Raw genomic sequence first — 26,801 nt, 5'->3', positions numbered from 1 at the left:
GAAATTGTCCAGGGTGCCCATTAATGTCCCCCCTGTGCTTCTTTTGCCATTTACTCCTGTGGGTGGTGATATGGCCATAGTGAGCTAACTTGCAAGAGTATCTGCGACAAGACGACTCACGTTCCAGCCCACACTAAATCATGCAAACAGAATGGAAGAATGCAAAGAGTCACTCACCACTTTTTGACAATCTATAGATGAAGTTATTAGAGGGGTGGCCCGTCCCGTCCTTGGCCGGTCTTGAACGGGCTTAAACGGTCCCGCCCTTGGCCCGGGCTTCGCCCGGCACCCTTCCGCGCAGCGGAGTTGATGATACGTTATGTAGGCGCCGGTCAGCAGCAAATGATTCCCAGGTGCAGGCTCGGGCTCAGGCAGCGTGCCCCCTGGGGGTCGTAGTCCTTCTCCTCAAACAACAAACACGGCGAGGCGTTATGTAGGCGCCGGTCAGCAGGTCAGCAGCAAATGATTCCCAGGTGCAGGCTCAGGCAGCGTGCCCCCTGGGGGTCGTAGTCCTTCTCCTCAAACAACAAACACGGCGAGGCGTTATGTAGGCGCCGGTCAGCAGGTCAGCAGCAAATGATTCCCAGGTGCGGGCTCAGGCTCAGGCAGCGTGCCCCCTGGGGGTCGTAGTCCTTCTCCTCAAACAACAAACACGGCAAAGCGGCTCCCCCTCTATGTAATACATGAGAGCACGCTTGACACCAAGTGTGTTAAGTGCTCTCTGCTACAGAGTAAGGCTGGGGAAAGAAAACCAGGAGCTTAATGGTCTGGTTAAGGTGGAAAGGGAGACCACATTAGGCACCAACTTAGGGCTGGTTCCAAAGAAAACTCTGTCATTGTGTACCTGGAAAAAGGCTCTTGTGGTGTATGAGAATGTAGCTCACTAATGCGTCTAATTATCGTTATGGTTGCTAAAAGGCGACTCCCAGGAAAGAAACTGCAAAGGAAAAGAATGCCTTAGTTCAAAGGGAGGTCCCATGAGCCTGGCGAGTACAATGTTCAGGTTCCAGACTGGTGCAGGTAACACAAGGTGGCATGACGCACTGAAGGCTCTCCATGGCTTTAGTAACAGGGATCTTAAGAATGAGGAGTGTCCCCTGTTTAGCATGTATGCAGGAATAGAGACTAGGTGTAGCTGAATTGAGGTGTAAGCTAGCTCTGAATGTTGCAAATTTAAGAGACAGAATAATATCTTATACCGTAGATATAAGGCGACTGATAGGATTTGGGGTACAGCGGTGAACGTACCTCTACTAAGCCACATAGCAAATGTGTGTGGTAGGTCTACAGGCTTCCTTTAGTATGTCCATACATTCCTGAGGCAAGATGAAATAACCAAATTCTAGGACTTCAGGAGCCAAATCGCAAGGATGAGCTGCCTGGGGTCCGGATGTCCAACTCTGCCTTGGTTCTGTGAGAGAAGGTCCAGCCTGTTGGGGAGGGCCTCATGAGGGGCGATCAGCGTCTCTACAAGGGCCAAGCACCATGGTAATCTGTTACACATGGGGGCAACTAGGATGAGCGATGTTGGACTCAGTTTTCTTACCATGTACAGTAGAATTGGGAGAGGAAGAAAAGGTACGCAAAGATCCCTGACCAGTTCATCCACAGAGCATTGCCCATGTACTGGGGGAGTTTTCGCATTGGTGAAGAAGTCTATGTCTAGGGCCCCCCGTCAATTGTAAGGGAGTATTACTTGTGTTTAGAGTTCCCACTTGTGGATTTGTTGCTGTGTCCTGCTGAGCATCCTGCAATACCAAATTACCTGCACTAGAGTGGACAGCTGAGGAGACTGTGGGCCACTTTGTTTTTGCAGGTAAAACATGGTCGGCTTGTAATTGGTTTGCTCCAGGACCATCTTGCCTTGAATGTCTATGGACTGTATGTTATTCATGTGGGCCTCCTCACTCAGCACCCTCAATCTAGCAAATGGTAAGAGTCACCTGCAGAACTCGGTTTACAAAGGTTCTGCCTCGCAACAGGTTGTTGCTGTTCCACCTCTGCAGAGAGCATTGGGTGATGTCCTTTATTAACTCAAGAACCTCTTACTAGCCCTCTGCTTGTGTTCACTGTGCCCAGAGGCTTATGGAGCAGATGCATGTGAAGCCTTTAAGAACTATGGATGTCCATTAGGCCATCAGAACTAGGAGGCGCATCACTATTTAAAATGCGAGAAGACAGAGTGGCTGCAAAAGAGGTAGCAGCTGTTGGAAAGCAGCCACCCTTTGCTCACTTAGGTAGGCTATGCCTGAGATTGCATGGAGGGCAGACCCTAGGAAGGGTTGGACCAGAAGTGGCTAAAGGTGGGACTTGGTGACATTGAATGCAAAGAACAATTTGTGGTGCAGGGAGATAGCAGCTTATGCATGGACTAAGCAGTCTTGCCTGCTTGCACTCTGAAACAGTCTCTAAGCAGGGGAAGACGCAAGTCTCCCACCCACCCCATTTCCTTCTGAGATGGGAGGCTCACACTGCTAGATATTTGGTGATAACCATTGGGGCCATGGTTAACACTTTGAACTGGTAGTGCTCACTCACCAATTATCATGAAGCATAGGTAGCGTCAATGGGCTGGACAGATGGGGCTGTGATACTTCATCCTTCAGGTTAAGTGTGGCCATGAAGTTACCTTCTGCAGCAGGGGGGTGGTATCCTGCAGAGTGAGCATGAAGACATTTTCCAAAAGGAAGGATCTGTTGAAAGGCCTGAGATCAAGGATTGGCCTGTGGGAGCCGTCCTTTTTGGCATGAGGAAGTTTAGGGAGTAAAACGCCTTTGCACTGGTGTTGAGGAGGGACTAGCTCTATAAACCCTTTGAGAAGGAGTGCATAGACCTCTTTTTGCAGCAGGGCAGTGTTCTTGACTGATAGTGTGTGAGGAATGGGATGTTTGGTGGGGTAGAGAGGAGTTTGAGGCAGTATCCGTGCTCAATGGTGGATAGAACCTGAAGTCCTCTCCCCCTAGCAGAGAAAAAAATCTCTGGAGCATCTCCCTGACAGGTGTAGCATGATCAGGCGGGAATGCAGGGGAAGGTAATTTTTAGAGTTGCATTCTCCCTTGGAGGGAGTGCCTCTGCCTCGACCCTGGGAGGTGTTCTGCCGAACGGTACCCCGTGCAAAACCTCTACATCCCTATTGGTGGCAAGTCTGCTGCTGACGTTAGTATTACTGTGTAGGGTCAGCGGATGTAACTTTGGACCCTCCCCTATTTTGATGCATAAGAAAGAGAACCTACGTGAAGGAACATGAAGGGTACCCATGGCCTTAACAGTATTGTTGACCTTTGTCTTTTGCAACATCTCATAAACCTGCAGACCAAACAGATGTTCTCAGTTAAAGGGCAGGCTGATGATGTTCCTGGAATTCTGGCTTGAAGCCAAGGACACAGTCAAAAGTGCTTACAGTGGATCACTTAGGTGTTCAACCCCTTTAGCACCTATATCAGCCAAATCTAACGCACACCAAATGGTGGCGTTGGATACAGCTTTCCTCTACTCAATCTCTTCTCCCCTCTTCAGGTATTGGACAGAGATATTGGAGTAGGGCCTACATCTCTTCCCATTGGCCCCGTTGTAGCATGACAGGAGGCCTACTGAATTGGTGATGCACCAGTGTGTGGTAAAACCAGCCGCTACCCTCATACCAGCTGCATCTTACGCTTACTCTCCTTATCAGGAGGGAAATCACCTGTGGCCTGGGCTACTGCTCTCTTCCGAGTGGTAGAGATGACCAGGGAGTACAGGGAGCCATGACCCCTAAAATAGAGAGGATCACCACCCAACATTTTGCAAGCTCCCTAAACACCCCGCCCCCCTTTAGCGGAGGGAGAAACTGAAGGGAACGCTTAGTTCTAGATTGCAGCTATGCCAGGAAGATTGTACATTGTGGTATACAGCTGCATGTTGGATGACACTGTGATATGCAGTGGTGTCATACAGTGGGGAAGCTTTAATAGGGACACCATCAAGATCCCACAAGAAGTGGGGGGTGCACATCATAGTCCTCCAAGGGATCATCCATAGGGTGCGGGTAGGCTGGTGCACCAAAGTTCTTTGCTGGAGAGAAGAAGCTAGGGTGACAACCTGTCTGAGTAGGACTCCGATGACCGCTAAGGGTTGCAGAGGTGAGGGAAAAGGAGATTGAGGAGGCAGTGTAGGAGAAGCAGGGCTTATAGTGTCTGTAAGCCTATTGGGAGGCCTTGGCTGGAGAGAAGTGCCCTGTTCTGGAGGAAAGTCTTTGCTTTTTTGGGCAAAGTTGTCCCAGTGGGAGACATCTTACCTTATATAAATAATGATCCGGTGCTGCCTTTCTTCAAGCTCTCATAGAAGCTTATCGAGGAAGGGTCTCGGCTGTTGAAGGTCTCGCAGACTATAATAGTTCAGCACCAAAAGTGCTTTCAGCTTCGACAGAGGCATCTGCATTGAAGGTCCTGGGCGGTCCCAGACTCAAGGGCCAATGGGGGGGCAGGGTTGATACTCCTATCTCAATCCAGTCTCACCTCCAATGCTTTGCTTCAGTACCGACAGAGCCAAAGAGTAGTGGCGCACCCTAAGGTGGCAGGGGCTTTTGCACTGGCCTCAGCGCCAGACCCCTGAGGGGGCCAGTGCTCGGCTTTGACAGGCAGCCGATTAGGTCTGTGAAGAGGTGTGGCCGTCCACTGAACTTGCGTGTCTCAGCGAAGTATGCAGGTCTACTGATGTAGATGGGGCTTCTTAGGCAGCCTCATCCTCGTCATCACTCTCATCGGACTCCCAGAAATTGTATCAGTTTATCTCAGGTTGATAGGCTGTCACGTCAGGTGATTAATCAAACTCCTCTTCGGCATAAATCGATTCCACCTCAGAGAAGATGTCTGGCTCCTCCAATGCTACTGGAGGGTTTTTTGCTTCTGAAGTCTGAACAGGAATCACAGCGGGTGTCGTCATTCTCTGGGGAGAGCACAGGTTACAGATGACATGGAGGTTTGCCCAGGAATTCTTTGAGTGGCACAGAGGGCATCTCCTGAAAGGCATATGATCTTTCACCCTCTGCCCAACATTACTCGATGGAATCAATACTGAAGATGTGGGACCAGACTAGCCCAGTCTTCGACAACAATATCTGGAGCAGAGGGCAAAGAGGAGAAAAGATGGAACAAGCACCAGCGTAGAGGACTTATCAGCGACGCAAAGGGAAACAGGCTCTGGCATCATGACACGAGGCGTTGAACACATCAATACCGGGAGCACTTCAATACATGTCCAAACCTGATGGCGAGGAAAAACAAAGGGTCGGTGTCCATGCGCATTCACAACCAGAGGAGGAGTCACAGATCTTATGATACAAAGGACTTCAAGGAAAAACAAGCTGCAACAGTCTGAGCCCTAGATCGCAGGATTATGCAATTATGCAGAGCACGTTTATCTACAGCCACACGTTGCGAACACAGATGTTATTTATCTATTAAAAAGCATTCATATGGACGGTGAGACAATTTCTCAAATGTATGTTATATTAGCTGAATTCATGGAACTGGATGCAATTTAAAATGATGTCATCTGACTTATACTAATATTTCAGCAAAATAAACCATCCTAATACCAAATTCAAACCACAGCACAGACCCCCATGAGATTGGGGAGAACGTCTTAATCGGAGAGGGAAAGATAATCAACCAGACTTCTTCTGTATTAATTACAGAGGCAAGAACAAGCAGCAGTCTTAAGCATGCAGAATCGATACTCACATTTAATACTTCCTGGCGCAGCGGTGCAGGTTCCACACAGCTCACAAGACGCAACAGGAGGTCCATCATGGCTGAAGTACCAATGTGATTTAGCACCAGGCTAAGGAAGTTGTCTTTTTTTCTCAGAAACACAATGACCTAAAAGAGAAGAATGCAATTACAGTTAGGTCCAATAGACCAGGAAGGCTTTATTGGCTTAAATCTCTGGATTGGTTAGACTCATATTAGCCAGTACACTGTTCATACCATCATCTTAAGCATGTTACCGACAACTCAACTATCCGGATATTATCCTCCATTCAAGACCTGGTGGGTGTGGGTGCCTACTCTCATTGCGCGCTTCTGGTCTTGTGCACAGTGGCCTCTGAGGAGTCAGCGGTGAGGAGTTGGGGAGAGGTGCACACAGGGTGAGAAACTGGACAGGCTGCATGGTATGGCCATTTGGCAGTATTAAAGGCCATGAGAGTGTCGAATTGAGGACTACTGAGTCTTCTTGAACGCTCGATGCTCGACCCAGCACCCCATGAAGCCGCTGCAGGTTAAGCGTTGTGTTGCAGCCAGTCATAAAGCCTGATTAACCGAGATGCACTAGTCTGGAGATAATTTGAATATGCCGGGAAGCCAGAAGCTCAAGGATCTTGGCTTGTGCATTTTGAAGTGATATTGGTCGGTACGAGGCACAACTATCTGGAGGCCTGCCCTCTTTATGGAGAGCCACTATCAATGACAGTCACTGCTCTCTGGGAAGTATACCCCGCTGCCTACTTTCCTTGACATCTGTAATAGATGCAGCGCTATGGTGTTTTCTATTAGGTTATAGAGCTCTATCAGTAGGCATTTGCACTCATCGTTTTACAAAATTCTAAGCCTCGTATTGCTTGGGAAACCTCAACTTCAGTAGACTTGCTTTGCATGAGTGTTGTGTCTTCCTCAGAGGGTTGGGAGCTGCATGTCAGCTAATAGTTCGCAAGAGTCTTCTGCTGTGGCCGTACCTGTGGGGGAAAAGAGACCAGGGTAGTAGTCAGCAAAGGTGTCAGCTATCTCTTGTGTGTCTCTCAAGTGTTCCATGTCTTCTGAACTGATATCCTGCGATTCACCTTTCCACGTCTGTCAACATATATGGTCCATTTCCTTACTTTGCCCTCACTTCATAAAAACAATGTTGCGTCGCTCAATACCTGGCCTTGGCCAACTCTGATGCTAAAACTCTATACTCTAATTGCTTTAGGTCCAATGTATGCTTGGTCTCTCGAGCCTCGTCTACCAGTTTAGCCTCACTGTCTAGGATCTCTTGCTCGAGCTTCTCCGTAGCAGCCCTCATCTCTTTTGTGGCTCACAATTAGGGAGAGCGCTTGTCCCCTGACTACAGCTTTGTAAGCCTCCCATAGAGTCTGAAGAGTCTACTGAGGCCTCATTTTCTACAAAGTAGCGTTCCGTAGCCTTTACCAGACTCTCTCTAACATTCAGAATCTTAAGGTACCAAGGATTGAGTAATATGGCCTGCCAGTCTTGGAGCTTGCCCAGACTGTAAGCTGCCAATATCGGAGATGATCGGAAATGCTTGTTACCCGATGTCGGATTTCACAGAAGTTAAGAATACGATAAGCCAACATTAGGATGTAATTGATATGGGAGAGGCTACTGTGTGCTCCTGAATGATATGGAATGGAAGTAGTTTTTATAGAGCGCGATAGCTGCCCTGAGGGGTCCTAGCGCTGTGGACTGGCGTGTGTGAATGAAAAGTCGAACTGAGTTTATTTATTGAATAGTAGGGTTTTTAGCTTTTTACGAAAGGATAGCAGGTTGGGTTCTGATCGGAGGAGAAGGAGAAGGGAATTCCACAGTCCTGCTGAGTTAAAGGAGAAGGTTCGGCCCCCACACCTGGCTCTCCGAATCTTGGGTACTGTGACTCGGAAGGCATGGGCGGATCTAAGCTGCCTTCTTGGGTGGTAGGGGGAAATCAGAGAGTGGGTGATGATGGCCCCCTTTCTCAAGAAGGCACGGTGTGCAATACACGTGCTCTTGAATTCGATTCTTTTCCTAATTGGGAGCCAGTGGAGGTCTCTTAGTCCTGATTTTATGTGGAGGCGACGGGAATCTGGAGGAGGGTTCATGCGGCACAATTCTGGATGACGGAGCATATTTCCAAAGTCTAAATGGGAGAGGATGAGGTCCTGAATCATGATCTTTCTTGCCTCAAACGGAAGAAGGGGAAGGATTTTACGGATGAGCCTGAGTATACCGAAGCAGGTGGTCGGGGTAGGTGTGGGAGAGCGGAACATAGTGTGGGGAACAGGGCGTCGAAGGCTTCAAGGTTCTCATTTTTTGCCTGAATGAGGACAGTGCTGTTAGTATAAATGGTCACGGAAGTGCTCCATCTTCTTGACAAGCGATTAGGAAGCAAGGATGTTAATTTGCAGCTGTGTGGTGTGGATGTGGTTTTGGTGACGGATCAGGGAGGCCTAGCTGCTCCTTGTTTCGAACACTACTACCTTGCCGCTCAGCTGCAATGGGTCGCTCGCTGGCTGGCAGATAGGGGTAGGGATGATATGGCCACCATACTGCCGCCGTACTCGCTGGAACGAATAACCAGTCTCATTCACCCTGCCGCTAACGTTGCGCGGCTGACGCCGCTCCTCTTAGCTGTGTCATACAAATGTTATCGGAGGGCTCTATATCTCACCAAATATATCGTCCCTTACGCACCTGCAATACCTCTGGAGGGATCCCCCAGTGGAGATGGGGTGCTTACGGCTCCTATGCTTGCGGAATGGTGGGAGGCTGATATTCGCACACTCCGAGATTTATACCGGGATGGTGAGCTCATACCATACGAGACTCTGGTGGCAGAGGAGGGGCTCCCAACTGGGGGGTTTTTAGCGCATCGCTCCCTGATAGCGAGGTTGACTGCCAAATGGGGGAATGTGACCACGGAGCCCAGCCAACATCTAACCATGCAATATCTGAATGTCATGGGGAGAGGCAGGCATCTGGTCCGCTGGTTTACGGCATTGGTGCAGGCACATGCGGCTTTCAGCTTAGATCCACTACGCCGCAAATGGGAACTGGACCTGGGGCGGTCACTGGTGGATAAGGAGTGGGAAAGGATACTTAAAAGTCCTGTGCGTATACCTAGAAACATGCGGTTCCACCAAATCCATCTATTCATCGTCCATAGGGCCTACCTCACGCCCGAGCTGATTAACAGGTACTTTCATCATAATGATGCACTGTGCCCTAGGTGTAGCGAGCTGGGGGCAGGATTTTTGCATATGCTATGGAGCTGCCCTAGGCTGGGTACATACTGGTGCACAATTAGTGGGCTGCTGCAGGATTGCACAGGTCGCATCATACCCTTTGATTGGCCTGAGTACATATTACATCACTTCAGGAGTACCCCTAAGGACAAGGTAACATCCCGGTTCCTGGATCTGCAGTTAGTGGTTGCAAAGCGCCTCCTCACAAAGAGGTGGAAGGCACATGACCCACCGCACACAAGGGCATGGAGCTCTTCATTTCAGGCATGGGCTAGGGCAGTGGGGATTGCCATTCGAAGGGAGGAAACACTGGGGCTGCAGAAGGAGATTATAGCGGCTCATTGGGAGCAGATGCTTTGTGCGCTTCAGCAAATGGAAAGGGGGAGGCACGGGAGACACCCGGAGGGAACAGATAATGACCACATAGGCGGAGACACGCCATATGCCAATGCACTGACGTGATATTCCGGTAGCATTTTACTCTTGCCTTAGTCCGGGTACAAGTGCAAACACCCTAATGCGGTCATAGCTGCGGAGCGCATAAGGGGCCCCAGGGGCGGGATGCGGGGAAGGGGAGCGGGAGTTAAATATGCACACATGGGTTTATGCTGCTACTGTTATGGTTCCTTTGTTTTATAAGTAAACCATCTGTTTCAATGATCGAGGTGAATGGTCAGTAAAGGACCGCACAGGCTATCAGAAGGTTAACACACTGCTTCTATATTGTAACTTCAGAGACTGCATCATGACTATTGGACTGAAGTAAAGCTGGCTACTGCATGAGCACTCCTCGTTTCAATTAAAGTACAGCTAGAATGCATGTGAATCCTATGTTGCTACACACTCATGTGTTGGCAATCAGCCTTATGCATGACTAAGTTTATATAGGAGATGCCTGTCATGACTATGTGTAAACTTAAATCAATAAAGACAGATTTGACACAAAAAAAAAGAGTGCCCTGTCGGGGAGTCCCAGCAGGAGAGCACCCAAGTCCAGGAGGATTGATGGAGCAAGGATTCGCACGTAAAGCGCCTTGCTTGTTTTCATGAACCTCGAATAACCCTAATTAAACTAATCAACCTGTTTGTCTTATTAAGTTACCCTTTATTCTGACATTTTGGGTGTCCCAGTGACGCTTGCTTATGTGTTTACTAATAGTAATACGCTTGCAGATTAAAATGGCTGCTGCTACGTGGGAAATTCTACTGCGCATGCGTCGGTCATACCCATGTGACGTGACGTACTCGCAGTTCTGGTGGGAATCTGTTGCACTTGCGCACTAGAGCTAAAATGGCTGCTTTGTGTTCACACATGCCTAAAGCTTGCATTGCTGCTTTTGCTATGCTGTTCGTACTGCATTAACTTTAACGCTATAGTTTATTATAAAGTAATGGGAAAAGTGTAGAGATTCATGGTATACAGTGCATTCATTTTTCCTGTGTTCTAAAACGGTTTCCTTTCTATTTCATGGTACATTACGAAATGTGGCCTGCCTTCCCTTGCCGTACTCCATCTTGCTTGAAACTGAGTCTGCGCGAAATCTGCGAGTCTCCCGAAGCAGATGACCTTTGAAATACTGCCAAGGAGCTGGCTGACTGAGAAGATGCTCATGAGAACTTCACCTTGCGACCCCTAGACGAATACATTGTATTTGTAAATAGGACATGTAATGTTGAACACCATGAGAACCTGAAGTTCGATGGGCGGTCTTGAAAAATGCAAATATTGAGCTTTAGAAAGTCAAATCCTAGGTGGTGTGATGACCTGTACTTTCTTTTGTCCAATCGAAATTGGGGATCCTTACACTTGCAACATTTGGGGGGGTGGAACACTGATCTGAAAACAGTATAACTAGCCTAGGTTAGCTAGAGAATTTGTCCGACTTGTCTGAATAGCTGACCGGTCACTGACCCAACGCACTCAATAGCTGATCGAGAACAGAGGTGCTGCGGAGCACTCTGTAAGACAGACTCACGGACCCATTCGGGGTTTTGAGAACCATAAGTGCTGGCGAAGCACTTTGCTGGGGAATTCGATAACCCAATCGGGGTTTTGACTGATAGCTGCAGAGAGGGTGTAGCGCAGGTGTTCCTGTCCTGCTCCTAATCTGGTTTTCCTGTTCTGGTTTCCATACGGCACCTGCGGCCTACTGGCAACCGCTTTCCTTGGGGTTTCTTCTGTCTTTTTCAACTGACCGTGGCCAGGGTTGGTCTCCACACCGTTCTAGGTAAATATAAATCTGTGAGGGAAACACTTGCATAATTTTTCTTTACCCTTTCCTGAAAACCTTGCTGAATTTATAATTGCATATGTTCCTTTTCTTTACCTTTCCCTTGTGATAAAGTACTAAAGTCGTAAAGAGCTTTTATTTGCATGTTCCATGTTTCCCTACCTTATAGCAGGATATTAAAGTATTGTTTCTGAATAAATAGATGATCCTTTTCTTTACCCCTTCCTTTAGCTGAATTAAAGTGGTTGCTCTGAATTATTAGCATGTTCCAATTTCTTACCCGTCCTATAGCTACATGGTGAACTCAGTTTCGACATTATAGTTTCATGTTCCCTTTTCTTACCCACCCTGTAGGAAACGATAAACTGTGACTCTAGTATGTTCCTTATTTTTTCTGTCCTTTAGAAACACCATATTAAGTCTAATTTCTGAAGTTTCTTATTAGCATGTTCCCTGTTCTTACCTTCCCTTTAGACTTCTAAATGGTTGGCATAATCTATTTTCTGCATGGTTATACGCTTTTCATGATTTTGGTTATTGATAGTTTGCTTACTGTAAATCTTATGCTTTCTACTTTTGATGAAGATTAGATAAAGGTTTTCAAAACTTCCCGAGTCTGTGGTTATTATAAAGCGTGCAACTGTTATAAATGGTTATTTTAGACTGCTTATCTTTTCAGCTAGCTCCCTGATCCATTGTGATCATAGGTACCTGTGACAAAGATTGGTAAGTCGAGTATATAGGAAATAGGTAGGAACGAACTGAGTTACTGGTAGTAGAGTGTAGGTTACCCAATTAGAATAAATATGGTAAATTAAATTTATGGGCCCAAGTGTGCATATGGTAAAAAATTATAGTCGGGTGACCTGCGCGCTCTATCACTTAAATCAATAAAAACAGATTTGACAAAAAAAAGAAAAGAGTGCCCTGTCGGGGAGTCCCAGCAGGAGAGCACCCAAGTCCAGGAGGATGTTGCCCTGCATTGCTGGTTGGACATAGGTGGATATAATATTAATCACCTCTCCCTCCCACGTCCCGAGAGGGCTGCATACACGCCTAGTGTATTGGTCCAAGTTTGCTTAATAGTGAGTGGTAATTGTCGCATAATAAGAATCCCCGTCCCCCGGAGCCAGATCTAAATCCAGCATGGACCACCATCTTGTATCCCCATCCATCTAGGGCCTTGCAGGTGTGTCTTTTGCAAGAGGATCACGTCAGGGGAGGGAGTATTGTTTTATGTATTGAAGCACCATCCCTCGTTTGATTTTGTCCCTAGTCCATTTACATTCCAGGACAATAATCAAATATCAGTGGTGTTCATTTTAGCTGCCATCATTTCATAGAAAAGGGTGAATCCTTGCTCCCTTCCTTAGCAGCACTATAAGGAGTCCAGGCCCGGAGCAGACCTCAGGCATAGAGTAACCAAGTTACAGCTATTGTGGTTGAAGTACTTGCTGCCATTCAATCGACTGCAGCATACAAATCCAACAAACTAACATACCCTACCTCCCCATCACCCTTCATTTCTGACCAGTAGGCCGGAAGTCAAAACTGGTAACAAAGCGAGCAAACTCCCTCTACCTGACTCCTTGCATTGCGGATCTAGAACAGCCAGCAACTCTGCAGAGCACCTTTTGCGCCAACCCAACATGTTAACTTAAGGAGACTGGGCCTTCCCTAAATGCTTCCCAGCAGGCAACCCGTGGATAGAAATACTGTGTTACCAGTGAATCACAGGATTGTAAACGGTCTCCGGGCCTTGGGTCCAAACTGGACCCATTAAGTTCGGGCCCTCCCAGGGCGGGGCCCAACCCAATAGGCAGGTAGCACCCATCAATCCTCAATGACCAATATGTCTGTTATCAGTAGTTGCCTCCTGCGATTCATCATCTGTTAGGCCTCCCAAGTTGTAATCCCAGTGGTCACGCAGGCGAAGTAACATGTCCGGTGAGTTAATTAACTTCCTGTATGTAAGGGAGGCTGCTTTACAGGTCATGTGGTCGGTGAGTAATCTAGCCTCAAGGGATGAGGATTCAGGGAGGTCGACCCCTCAGGAAGCATGGAGAGCTTGGAGGTATCTGGAGGTACCGGAAGGTCTCTACACCAACCCGAGGCACAGGACTCTACATGGGCCCACAGCACTTATGGTACAGATCTGGCTAACGACACGCAAAAAGCTGGGCAAAAGGATTACCCAGGACACATCGCTGTAGGGCTTTGAGAGGTTGGGCACTCTAGGGATGTGATCAAGCTTCAACAAATGGGATCTCATAGGGGAGGTCCATTTCTCTGATCTGCAGAGAGACTACGAGCTGACTACCTCCGAGACCTTCTGGTACCTCCAGATACGCCTTGCAATGCTTGAGTCTGCTGGCACCGTTCCTCGTATATAGGTATTTTTCCTCTGCCCTTGGTGTTACTGCCCTGCAAGTTGCAGGCTTCTTAAAGGCTTCTCTTCCCTGATCCAGGATGCTTGACAGCATTTGGGAAGGTGGCAATGTCTCTAGGAGGAAACACGATTGAACTTTTCCACTTCTAGTTGTACACAATATTTGTCAGCCTCTCTCTTTATCAATTGTCCATACATTGCAATGTCATCCGGAAGCGATGACCTAGAGAGATGTGTCAATCTACTCCTCAAGGGACTCGTGTTGACATCCTGCCACTGAGTCCCCATATACTCAGATCCCTCTTTTTCCTGAAACATACCCATGGACTCAGGGTCATCTGCCTCAGAGAAGGATTCTTGTTCTTCCTCCTCTTCATATGGTTCTGGTGTCATGTGGGCAGGTCGGGGGGGGGGGGTGTTTGTCAAGTTCTATAGTGTTCTTGTCGGTTTGTTGCTTTTCCATTGAAAGTTTCAGGAATGCGCAAAATTCTTGAAGGGATGCGTCGAACACTTTTTGTAATATCGCGCCAATTCAGTCTCGAGGCGCTGCTTTTTCGCTCGAATTTTGTGGCTTGTTCTTCTGCACCTAGCGTAGGCATCAATTTCCTCTTCGATGTCAAGGATTCTTTTGTCGATTTATCGCTCAACCCTTTTTTTTGCACCTCCCAACATTGTTTGACTTCAACCCTTCCCAACTTAGATCGTCTTTTAACGTAGTCGTCTTTTCAGGTGTGTGCCCACCTACAGTATCCTCATTGTGGTACCCAAGGGGTTAATTCGACCTCTGTTTTACTTCACTCTGAGATTTTTGACGTTTTGTGATTTAGAGTTTGATGTTCAAGACTATCCCCAGTAAGTTTCAGTGTTACCTGGGCTTTCTTCTCCTTGTGTTTATGATGATCACTTTCAACATCTATGATCCTCATTGTGGCCTCCGAGCCTTCCCCTCCGCCAAGATAATCTTCCTCCTCGCCAGACAACTCCAGGTCTCTCACTGATGGAGTCTATTTTCTCCCCTTCATGGCAGGAGCAAAAGTGTTCTTGCCCCGTAGTGTTCTTGCCTCCGTTATTCCCTTGCTTCGAAGTCTTCGGTTTGAAGTCTGCATATGCCTCACAGTCGTCACACTTGTGGTCTACCAGTAGGCAAAGGTTGCACACTTGATGGTTGTCTTTTTGTGCAAGTTTATGGCGGTACTTCAAGCAGAATTGGAAAGGTGTCTTCTCCATATCACATGGAACAGTGTCCCCCCTCACCCTCTCCAGTACAGTCAATTTCAGTTCTGCCTCGAATTCTGTAAATAGTTATTCAGTACCTCTTTTCAGTGGTCTTCTCCGGACTTCACTGCACATACTTTCATCCAACTTCTGCTTTTAGCAGTTTGGAGAGCCCTCAGCTATGCTTCCAAACCCAACAGCAGAAAAAAAAAATCTGAAGCTAGGGACCACACGAACGAGTTTCCAGGGAGGCCGTTTTACGTCAGGACAGGCTGGATTAGACACCACATGGTGGGACAATCAACACTCCAAAAAAACAAACAAGAAAGAGAAGAAAAACTACTAAAAGGACCACTATCATGGTGGAGAATTCTTGACCCAACCACTAGATGACGGAATAATACACTGCATGGGAATCCAGAAAAGATTCAAGCTGCAAAACATCAGCTTACTACCCTCCGTCATTATGTCATGGTCAACATAGCCAGTGCCACCACTCGGAAACGCAGGTTTGGAATCCACAATATAGGTGAGGTTCTCTCATACGCAAGTAGACCCTTCATGCCACCAAAAACCACACCCTCCTCTTAGAGTGCAGAGTGACTAGCGCTTGAGAGGAAATGCCCCATTTCCCTGGTGGAGCGAACATGAGTAGCACCATCTTCCTCTGGCCAATTCATGACTGACACCATAAAATATGCTGAATGGATTTAACCAATACTCTTATAAACCTCACGCTGTCCTCCTCAATCTCGATCAGGCCTCACAAGCCCTCTAGTGTTCTTGCCAGTCACATGGCACACGCCCCTCTAGCAATACAGGTAGTTTATGAGTGACGTAGGAGCCCAGCACACGAAAATTGAATTTACATGTAGGGATGTGCAAATAAAGCAGTACACACAATCCTCTAAAAGTGCAGACTAGGGCCTGCCACAGTCACCTTAAACAAGAAATCATAAGCACTCAACTATGCTTTTTGTCATGTCGCTGTCAAATATATATATCTGCCTGAAACTCCATGGGTTATTTCAGAGGTCGTTTTACTGTAAAGTAGATTTCCTGCTTCTTCCCACGGTCTCCAAATAACTGCCCTTAGGCGTCAGACTAAACAGAGGGAGACACCACCTCAGTTTTCCCTCAACTCACTATTTATCAGACCCTCCTCACTGGGCTCCTTCTGCCCAATAGTCTACGCTGACAAAACAGGACAGTGGATTTGAAGGTGGACAACCCAAAACTACTCCACAGTCAAGCAGCTATCTTCCTTCTCAGGACAGGCATCCTCTATCAGAAATAGCCCCTAACTGCCACCAGATTTTGCTGCACTTTTGACACCGGTCATTAACAACTAGTTACCAAAATGATGTAGTTGCAGGACAAGGTCTTCAGATAGGATTCTGAAGCCACTCCCGTAGGAGTTAAGATCTTTATTTCATATTAGGCCCATAGGCTACAGCAACACCAGGTATGTCCTGTCCAGGCTTCATCCTCGATCCAACTGTCCTTAACTCAAAAGCTTCTACTCCACACTGCACACCAACTAATAAATAATTTACTTAGTATTCCAAACACTAGCTCAGGCCTACAGGAATGGGGTGACACAGGATAATAAACACATGCAGTCTTCTTGCCTTTGCTCTTAAGTCTGTACACCTTTCACAAACATTTTAGCAAAAATATGCGTGCATCATGTACCCTCTAAATGTACTATGTACACTTCAGTAGAGATCATAGTTGAAGATGTTTGTTGTAATCTCTCCTTGTGTTTTGCATCCTCTCCACACCGTTTATCCATTCAACTTTAATCTTATAGTGCACACTTTCCTGTAGCCTCAATCAGAATCTGCATAATTCTTATACCATCCAACTTTGCTGCGTGAACCTTCTCCACTATATTTTACATAAAAGTGAAGGGGTGAGGGAATCAGACCCCTCTACTCCGGCCCCCTTTGCCTCAACTTGAACATACCAAAAGGAGTAGAGATTAATAAAATATCTGTTTTTGTGTTGGCAGGTGCTGTGTGTCGAAATACTGCTCTCACTCGCACAGTTGTGCGACATGCTTCATCATAGGGCTGCTTCAAAACACCCCTGCGCATACCAACGCCTGGGGTGGAGCAATAGGGTTGGGGAAGACACGACATAACATATAAAAATTAAAGAACAGTTTGATTGGGATAACCAAAAGTGGATGTGCAGTGTGAGTTAAAAACTAGCTCGGAGGCGTCGCTATGCGTAAAGTTTACTCCTGGACCCTCTGGCCAGGATTAAAAACGTGAAGGATGGTGATGAATGGAAGCGATTAGGAACTCCTAACACCCCACCTCACTGCCAATTTGTCAACATCTTTCAGCTGTAGTTGTGCCCATAGTATAGGGTCATGCCCGCCTTTGTCAGGACCTTTTCGATTCCAGGACCTCAGTCACATCGTTACCTAGGGTGCGGTAGTATCAGAACCAATTGTTCGAGCACCGAGGTATACCCTAAGTAACACTCTCCCCTAATACTATATGGAAGAGAAACAGAAAACACACTTAGGAGAGGTCACTCAATCATTCCCTCTCGTAGTTTTGTTTGCCACAGCGCATCAACTATTGTCAATACACTACAAAACGGGTATCTTGCCCGGAACAGTATCCTTGATTAGGGATGACATAATGTTGCTCTGTAATGTGAAACTGGTGTAAATTTCTCTACTAGAATTGTAAGCGTAAATCACTATGGGTATGTACTCTCTCGGATCTCACTCAGTCAGAAGGTTACATAATGCCTTGTCACTTACGAAGTTTACCATAGAACATTGCTAGAACTGGCGAGAGACAAGGAGAGACCCCCTGTAGTCACATTCTGGGGGAGACAAATCAACAAGGAGACATATGTAGTGGTTAGATAGTCATATGCCACAGTACAATATATTTAGCCAGGATTGACCCGATGGGTGTCTAAAATAATACTCGTTTCAGTCCGCAAAGCCTAGAGGCCACGGTTCTTAGTGCCCTATATTGGTGGGTGAGGTAACGTATGTGCCAAATTGTCCGCGAGTACCCCTACTTCCACATCGCTGTTTCCTTCAAATGCGGCGATATATGCTCACGCCCTAGGTCTGTAACCGGTTAGATATTGGAGGGTGTTCCCCTGACACCTCTTAATATAATTTCAAACCATGTCCATGGTCTGGAATTCTCAACCGCCCCCTATCCTTACTTCATCAAGGTGGGTGCTCCTCCCTTTAACCGGTCGTCTGCTCTCGCCGTGAAGGTGAGCGGGAGCGAAGAGATTCCTCTCAGAAGTACCCGACCCCCAGCTTCCTGTCACGTGGCCAGCGTTTGTTACGGCAATGACGTTAGCCAGCAGTGTATTATGTTGCTAGGGCAACGTAGACGCTCCTTTCCTTTTCACTTCCCAGTTGCATAAAACTTTATTGCAATGCGGGTGGAGAAGGCACAGTTAGGTATATCGCTAAAGGCCCTCCTATTTTGTGCATATACAGCTTGACATTATCACTCAAATGCCTTAAAATGCGGAGTGCTCATGAAATATATAAGGCTATCGCGGACAGTAAGTAGGCAGGCATTTTTTGGACAAGGGGTTTTAGATAGAAATCACTGAATTGTGATAAAGGTTCAGGGTGGAGCTAATGCCGGACCCAATAGTGGAGGAGGGGACAGCAAATGACTGCATCTCCTAACAGGAGGCAGATCAACCAAAAAACCCTACTTCTATATATCGCCAAAAATCCAAAACCAACAAGGCCACCACCCGGTAGTCCTATTGAGTCGGGCATTGGCTCCATTCTGGGAGATTTATCACAGTTCTGTGATTTCTATCTGAAACCCCTTGTACAAACAATTATTATCTACCCGCAGCTCCAGTGTTTGGCCTATTGGCTGGCAAGGGATCACTTATATGACACAGGCTCAGTATCATGAGGGTGCTCTTCACAGACTATTCCTCCCTGGCCCCAGGCCCCTGAAACTGGCTCCCTACAACCCTGAGATGTTACAAATGTATTATCTCCCTCGTGAAAGTACCGTACCCTTATGCTCCAGTCAACCCCCTTAAGGGCATGCCCACTCAGTGGGATGTCCTTGTGATTTGAGACTTGGAATTATGGGGCAGGCGAGTCTGATGATAGGAAAGGTGTTTTCAGACTAAAGCACATACCTTTTTCACAGGTTGATGGCTCACTACTCTGCACATGTAGTACCGTCCTTCTATAATGCACTGTGAGGGTGGTGCTCCAGAAACACTGGGACATCCAACATAGTAAGCCGTAAACAAACTAGCGTTTCCCCAAACATTATACACTAATTATCATGGTAAGAAGCCAATCACATGACTTTATAAAGTCATTCACCAATATACTAAAGTAAACCTCCTTCCCATGAGAGAAAAATGGGAGCATACTAGAGTACCCTCATAAGATTTCCAGAATCATCATACATCCAGCATACTTTATGCCTCATAGGTTGCACCTTAGTTACTCTGTAGTAAATATTGGTCCTTGATGCCGTGCCTCTCTGGCAGATCCAATACACATGCTCTGGGCCTGCCCTTCCAGGAGCTGCTTCTGGGTAGATTTACTGAGGGATATCATCCTTATCATTGACCGTACAAATATTGATGGCCACCAGGCTGCCTCCTCTGGCTTTTTCCCTGATCCCAAACTAAGAGGCTTACGAGATATGCTGACCATGCACTGGTGATAGCCAAATTTGCAATAACGATGAGATGGAAATCAGCCTCACTACCCTTGCTGACCACGTGGAGTGAGAACTCCAGCAGTGGGAACTCGCTGAGGGCACTGCCCTCCGCAGTGAGGAAAGGAGGGATCAATAGAGTAACTGGGATATCGTCTTGCAGCAACTTTCAGAGCAAAAGTAAGACAACACTAGGCCCCCTTGATCACCCCTCCCACAAACCATTAGCCTGTGCTTCCACTTGCCTAGACCATAAGGCCTCCCCGGACATTACAGGTCTGGTCCAGAGTAGCATTTTTCACTCCACATTACCTCTAAGGTTGGTTACATATATCAACAAACTCCTAGCCCCCATCACACTGTTCAAGATAATCACAATACGGACTCGATACCTTAAGGTGCTTTCTAAAATGAGTGATTCCTCATTAGTTGTCTTTCCTTTTTTTCACCTGGTTAGCAACAGTTCAATGCAACTGTGAACAGTACCTGGCGTGCTAGTGCATAATGGTCCATCTCCTCTGCTTACTCCCCAGTTTTTTTACCTTGTAGCTGAATTACATACTGTCTATGTAACACAAGGCGGTTCCCTACAATTCTGTCAAAAGAGGTCAGCTAAAATCTACCATATTATTCTTTATTTGACAAGAGCCACTCATACCAATTTGGAAATTTATGAGGCGTGTGGTTAATTACATTAAAAAAACAAAGATTTAAAAAAAAAAAAAAAAGAACATTTTTAAAGCAGATGTGGGCAGTAGGTGCTGTGCCTGTCCACCCCATGGATCTAGCCTCTATTGGTAACATTAATTTGCTTTGCTATAATCCAGACATTATATTTTCCTTAGCAAGCCAAGTATCCAATGTATAAGGAGCAAAGCACCATTTTAAAAGCTGAAACTACACACCATTCTCTCTTCCCTTGACCAGCATAAAATTACATGTACTGGGTACTAAAGAAAACTCCTTTCAAAGCACTACTGTAAAATACTCATTCATCAGTTAAAAACTGCCTTAGAGTGGCAGATGTTTATCTTTAGATTTAATCGGTCTGATGTAAACATGACTTGCCAAACCTTCTGTTCATACAGATCTAATTCCAGGAGATTTATCATCTTTCAGTGTGATCAAGTCAACCATATAGTTGGGGGTGAGGCCATCATTGTCGAAAAAACTCCTAGACATTCAACTCCTAGAAACGTTACAATATGACTTTTCATATTGCGTTAATATACCAAGCACTGGATTCTTATTATGTTGCACTAAAAGAGTTGCTTGATATTGTAATTTTTAGGAGACACATCTGTGGTTTCAGTAACCCACGAGTGTTACAGAGAACATCCTGGAAAACTTGACAATAATGGGGCTACTACCTCTGCAGAATTTTGACCTCACCCATTGTGAGAATGTATTAGAACCCATCCTTCTATGATCAGCTTCGTTCAGATGGATTCTCCCTCAACTATTATGTGGTCTGGTAATTTTTGCATCCCAAACCAATCCAGTAAAATCCCGATCTCAGAAGAAAGGAGAAGTCAACACATTTTCAAATATGCTTGCTGTTGCCCTACAACCATTTGATAACTGTTTTCACCAACGAGTTCTCTGTCTGTCTTTGCCAGCACAATGAAACCTTTAGATATCTTATCCCCTTTCCGGAAGGTAAAAGTCTACACCTACCAGGTCACACTAACAAGCAGATGGCAAAGAAATTGACCACAGTCAAGCTTGTCTCCCAAGGACTAAAGAGAACCTGAGGAATTTACTAATGGAATTAAAGAGGCCAAAAAGAACAAATGACTTGCCCTTGGTAAAGACTTATATGCTAGAGACTTTCTAGCAACAGATTTCTCACCTTAGAAAGATCCTCGGGCATTCAACTGGATCCAGAAACTTTGAGTAGTGCCTCGGTGTGCCATTAGGTGGCATTGTTCAGCTCCGCGTCAGCCATGCCACTCCACCATACTGACTTCAGGTCATTTTTGTGACCTTTCTATACCAGAAGCACAGAGCTAAGAAGGTTGCTGTGCAAGCAACAGTGTTTGGTAAACGTGCGCACAGACACCCATGTTGCAGCCTGGCAGGTGTTCAGGACAGGGACTCTGGGGGCCAACACAGTGGTCGCAATCTTGGCTCTGGTGGAGTAAGCACGCAAGCCCTCAGGGGGTTTATTCTTGGCAAGAGCATACAGATCTTAATGCAGAGCACTATACATTGTGTGATGGTTCGTTTATGCGCAGCCTTCCCTTTCATCACCCCAACAAACGCAATGGAAAGTTGTTTGTCCACCCAGTCAGTGGAGTCTCGCCTCTTCTTTGGAATGGCAAAGCGGAGAAAAAAAAGGTAGGCAAGGTGATGGTCGGGCCCACAAGAAAAGGCATCACCAATGTGGGCATGAAAGAGGCATGTGTTATCACCATTTTGGGAAGAAAGAGGTGTAAGGAGGGTGTGCACAAAGTGCTTGCACCTCACTAACCCTCCTGACCGATGGAATGGCCACTAGAAAGGCAGTTCTTAATGTTAATAAGGGGATAAAACTAGGTTCAGGTCACACTGGAGCATGATGAAGGGTTTTGGAGGGAACATTTGCTATAGTCCCTAGAGAAAAAGTCACAACCGGTGACTTGAACAGAGAGGGCTGATCCAGCAACCGCAAGAATGCAGTATTGGTGGAGAAGCATACAGGGGGCTTGACTTTCACTTGAGAAGATAAGCCTCTTCAACAAGCGTTATCTTGGACACTGCAGCGCACAGAAGTGTTGACATTGCACATTCTCAGCGGTGATGAATAGATCTAACCAAGGTTCTCCCCAATCTCTGAAGAGACCTTGCACCAGCTCAAGATGGAGTCACTATTCATAATACACTAAGCATAGATACCGGAGTTTGCCCGCTCTGGCGTGCAGAAAGCCTGCCAGATGTTGAAACACCAGGGAAAATACCCGTCCAGAGACGCAGGGCCTCTTGACACAGGGTCCATGCCCGCAGCTCGCCCTGGTTGTTGCAACACCACATGATGGTGATGTTGTCAATTAACACCTGAACTAGCCTCCCCTTGATGGAAGTAAGAAATGCTTTCAATGCAGGTCGGATTGCTCTAAACTCTAGCAAATTGATGTGGAGCTGACACTTCACAGAGACATGAGTCTTCAGATAACCTCCTCTCCTTGATCGACGACCCAGCCCAGGAGTGACGCATTTGTCACTACTAAAGTATACAAAAAAAGTGGTGGGAATGCTTTAATTAATTGCAGCCACTGGTAATTACTCAGGCTGCATCTCATTCCATTGTTTTTTTGCACACCATTCCACCTCCGTTTGGACCAGCTATTCGCAAATCAGTCTTGACACTGCTCCAATCAGATCAATCCAGACCGAACTGTCAAGCCAGGTCCTCCCTGAACCGGAACATAAGCAACCCAGGACCAAAGTCGCCCTAGTTCTGGGCTCATCAGTCAGGTACAGCTTCACGACAGTGTACATGGGACCAATTCTGGGCATACCCATCCCACTTAGGGCGACACACTACAGTATACAAAAAAAGTCACAACTCTCAGCTCTGGTTGGGGAAGGAAGAGGGGCATGTTCCTGATCCCATAGTGGTCTGTCAGCCACCACTGTAGGTCTTTTGCAGTACCCTCTGATGGGGGAAGAGGGTGGGGGATGGAGGGGGATGGTGGGGAGGGGTCTACACCTAACTCTGGCTGGTTGTCTCAACGTTTGTCGGAATCACGTCCACAGGACTGGCGCCATAGTGACTGAACAGAGGTGGATGCAGTTGGTAGCCCCTGCCATAGCCATGCAAGGGGTGAAAGGCAGAACGGGTTTGGTGTGGGGTTATGGAGAGGCCCAAAGACCTGGCAGTGGTTTGGCTGTCCTTAAAGCACTCCAGAACTGAATCTGTCATGCCTCCAAAGAGGCGCATGCCATCGAAGGGCATGTCCATAAGAAATCCTGGACGCCTCCCGAAAAGCCGGTTGATCTCAGCCAGGCATGGTGGCAGAGTTCCACAGACAACGCAATAGATCTGCCTAAAGTCGGTTGTATCCACTCCACAGAGGTTAGTGAAGTTTGTTGCATGTGTGCCATCTAAAACAGTCTGAGACAGTATGGCTCGGGCCTTCTCCAAAACCAAGGGTAGCACTTGTGCAATCAAATTCCAAACCATGTGGGTGTAACCGTCAAAAGGCAGCCAGTGTTCACCGACAACAGTGCAAGGTTGGTGAAAGAGAACATTCTCTTGCCAAAAGGTATCCCGCTTCTTGGATACCCCCTTTGGTTGTGTGGTAGGGAACGTGACATGGTAAACTTTGGAGTTGGAGTCCTGGACAACCAGGCTCGCCAGGGTGGGGTGCTAGGTGAAGAAAGCTTGATTCCTAAGAGCAGGGCAATGGTGACTGGCAATTGTCCTGTGCACAAGCACCCCTCTGCAGGGCTTGACCCAGGTTTCGAGCAGGACATCAGTAAGAGCTTCATTAAAAGGGAGAAGGGGCTTGTCATATAATGATATGTAATGTCAATTTGATTATAATAAAAAGAAATATAACAAGCATTTACAATGCAATAGGTCTCGCAGCATTAAAGTTTGAGTTACTGGCATTGTAAATGACAATGCTTTGCATTAATTTTTTTTATTTGCAATTAGTATATAAATATTGTTTGTGAATGGTTAGCTTTTGATTATGCTAAGCAAAGTTGGAAGTAATATAGAGTGCTAGTCTTGCTTGTTATAAGCATGCTGATTTAAAGCGCTCTGATACCTTCGGGTAAAGTTTGCGCTATATAAAAGTGAAAACTAATAAATAAATTTAAAAAAAGCCTACCTGTACCACCACGTCCGTTCTTATTCTGCCATGCCACATATCTTTGGGTCCCTGTACTTATTAACTGCACCCGGTTGTGGGAAACCTCCATGGCAGGAACAACGTGGGCAGACACGGGCAATGTAGCCACTGTCCTGTGGCTGCACCGCAGGGTAACAGTGTAGGGGCAGGAAGGCAGGCAGTTGGTAGCGCTGTGCCATAGCAGTGTAGTTCTCTGTGTATGCCGGGCATGGGGTTGCTATTGGCTGACAAGAAGTGGTGAGGAGGTGCTGGTTCGGTGTGCTTGCTTCCTGATCTTGGGCAAGCAAGGACAGTGCTGTTGTGGTGCTAAGTGATGATGTGGTTGGGCTGAGTGATGTGGTGGTGTATTAGAGCGATGTGGTGGTGTCCCAGAGCGATGTGGTGGTGTCCCAGAGCGATGTGGTGGTGTCCCAGAGCGACCTGGTGGTGTCCCAGAGCGACCTGGTGGTGTCCCAGAGCGACCTGGTGGTGTCCCAGAGCGACCTGGTGGTGTCCCAGAGCGACCTGGTGGTGTCCCAGAGCGACCTGGTGGTGTCCCAGAGCGACCTGGTGGTGTCCCAGAGCGACCTGGTGGTGTCCCAGAGCGACCTGGTGGTGTCCCAGAGCGACGTGGTGGTGTCCCAGAGCGACGTGGTGGTGTCCCAGAGCGACGTGGTGGTGTCCCTGAGCGACTTGGTGGTGTCCCTGAGCGACTTGGTGGTGTCCCTGAGTGACTTGGTGGTGTCCCTGAGTGACTTGGTGGTGTCCCTGAGTGACTTGGTGGTGTCCCTGAGTGACTTGGTGGTGTCCCTGAGTGACTTGGTGGTGTCCCTGAGTGACTTGGTGGTGTCCCTGAGTGACTTGGTGGTGTCCCTGAGTGACTTGGTGGTGTCCCTGAGTGACTTGGTGGTGTCCCCGAGTGATTTGGTGGTGTCCCCGAGTGATTTGGTGGTGTCCCCGAGTGATTTGGTGGTGTCCCCGAGTGATTTGGTGGTGTCCCTGAGTGATTTGGTGGTGCCCCCGAGTGATGTGGTGGTGCCCCCGAGTGATGTGGTGGTGCCCCCGAGTGATGTGGTGGTGCCCCTGAGAGCACTTGAAGAATCAGTTAAGAATATGACACCAGCGCAAATACAAGAGCCACAATAGAAACCAAATTAATAAGCAAAGGGAAATGTTAGCTGAAGCAGAAGGACTAAACCAGGAACAAATTAGAAAAGGAGAATGAAAATGTATGCCAAATGCAGTAGACCTCACACATCTATTCTGAAAATCATATTTATGGTTATTTGACCTAAAGAAAGTATTTTGTTGATGAAAATCATATGTTAAAATCAACAGGCCTTTAATTATAGATTGTTATTGCACTGTGCTGTAGATGGGTATTGCGTTATGTGGATCCTCAAAGATTACTGTGGTATGCCTGGGTTTTGGTTCCCGCCTCCGATTTCCTCTTATATGTCCTGTGCGTAGAAGATTTGTACTTTGATAATCTTTGTTAACCCTGTAAGGAGGGGCTATATATTTTCTGTCAAGTGTAATTTTGTGTATGTTTATAATGTCCTGAACTAAATTGTGCATACTTCTAATTTTATGACTTTTTACTTGATGGTTACCTTGTAGAAAAGTTTGTGCTCAATGTCATAGCCCTGAATTGATTATGGTGATGAGCCTATGATAAATGGTATATGCCTGATTGCTACATTAGGAAAGGTCACGTCAGATAACATAGGGTCCATCTGCTTATTATACAAAATTACAACAAAGGAAGTACGATGGCCGTATTTATTGGGGAGTTGTGCAATACAGATTAAAGTCAATAAATGTGCAGTTGTCTACTTGGCCTTGTAACACTGAAAAAAACTGCGTTCTTTTGACTGTTGAAGAGTAATTCATATTCTGTGTCTCTCCATGACAGCATACTGCTTGGGCAATGTGTTAGCAGAATTCTGCCATTGGCTATGCTGACCTGTGCGTAAAAGCATGTTGCCTGCTAGCATGTACAAATCAGCTTGAAAATATGCTTCAGTTCCTGGGCTCCCAGTACTTTAGTTTTAATTTTTTTACTTTTAGAGTTCACCTTTCATTTCTTTCCTTCTTCCTTTTTAGACCATTCTGCAGCTCCCCAGAAAGTCCTAATGCGATGTTCGTTTGCCACTCACTTCATTTGAAGTGTGCTGCATCTTGTGCATCCCCTATTTCTAAAATGTGTGGCCATCTTGGAAGGGTGTTATCCAGAGTGTATCATTGCTTTCCTGATCCAAGATGTGTACCATGTTTAGAAGCATAATGTTGGCCATCTTGGAGCAGTACAGCAGTGACAAACTACACAATTTAGCACGTGAAGATGGCCGGCCAGTACGATATTTACTCAGTGGCAATTTTTAAATGGTATTGTGCATGTCGTATTGATTATTTTAACTCCAATATAGCGAACATGTTTTTTACTACTTTTATATTGATGTTTAT

At 46.7% G+C, this 26,801-nt stretch overlaps 1 protein-coding gene across 2 annotated transcripts in view; it reads right to left on the bottom strand.

The window, feature by feature from the left end:
- PPP6R2 (protein phosphatase 6 regulatory subunit 2) overlaps positions 1 to 26,801 on the bottom strand; it is a 744,860-nt gene that overhangs the window by 519,768 nt on the left and 198,291 nt on the right. For both annotated transcript variants that reach the window (XM_078677857.1, XM_078677853.1), the window contains exon 6: positions 5,724 to 5,861. In XM_078677857.1, coding sequence (XP_078533983.1) covers positions 5,724 to 5,861 — 138 coding nt within the window. The remainder of the gene's footprint in view (positions 1 to 5,723; positions 5,862 to 26,801) is intronic.

The sequence above is a fragment of the Lissotriton helveticus genome, chromosome 1_1 (assembly GCF_964261635.1).
Source record: "Lissotriton helveticus chromosome 1_1, aLisHel1.1, whole genome shotgun sequence".
Lineage (NCBI taxonomy): Eukaryota > Metazoa > Chordata > Amphibia > Caudata > Salamandridae > Lissotriton > Lissotriton helveticus.
This window is presented reverse-complemented; position numbering and strand designations above follow the sequence as displayed.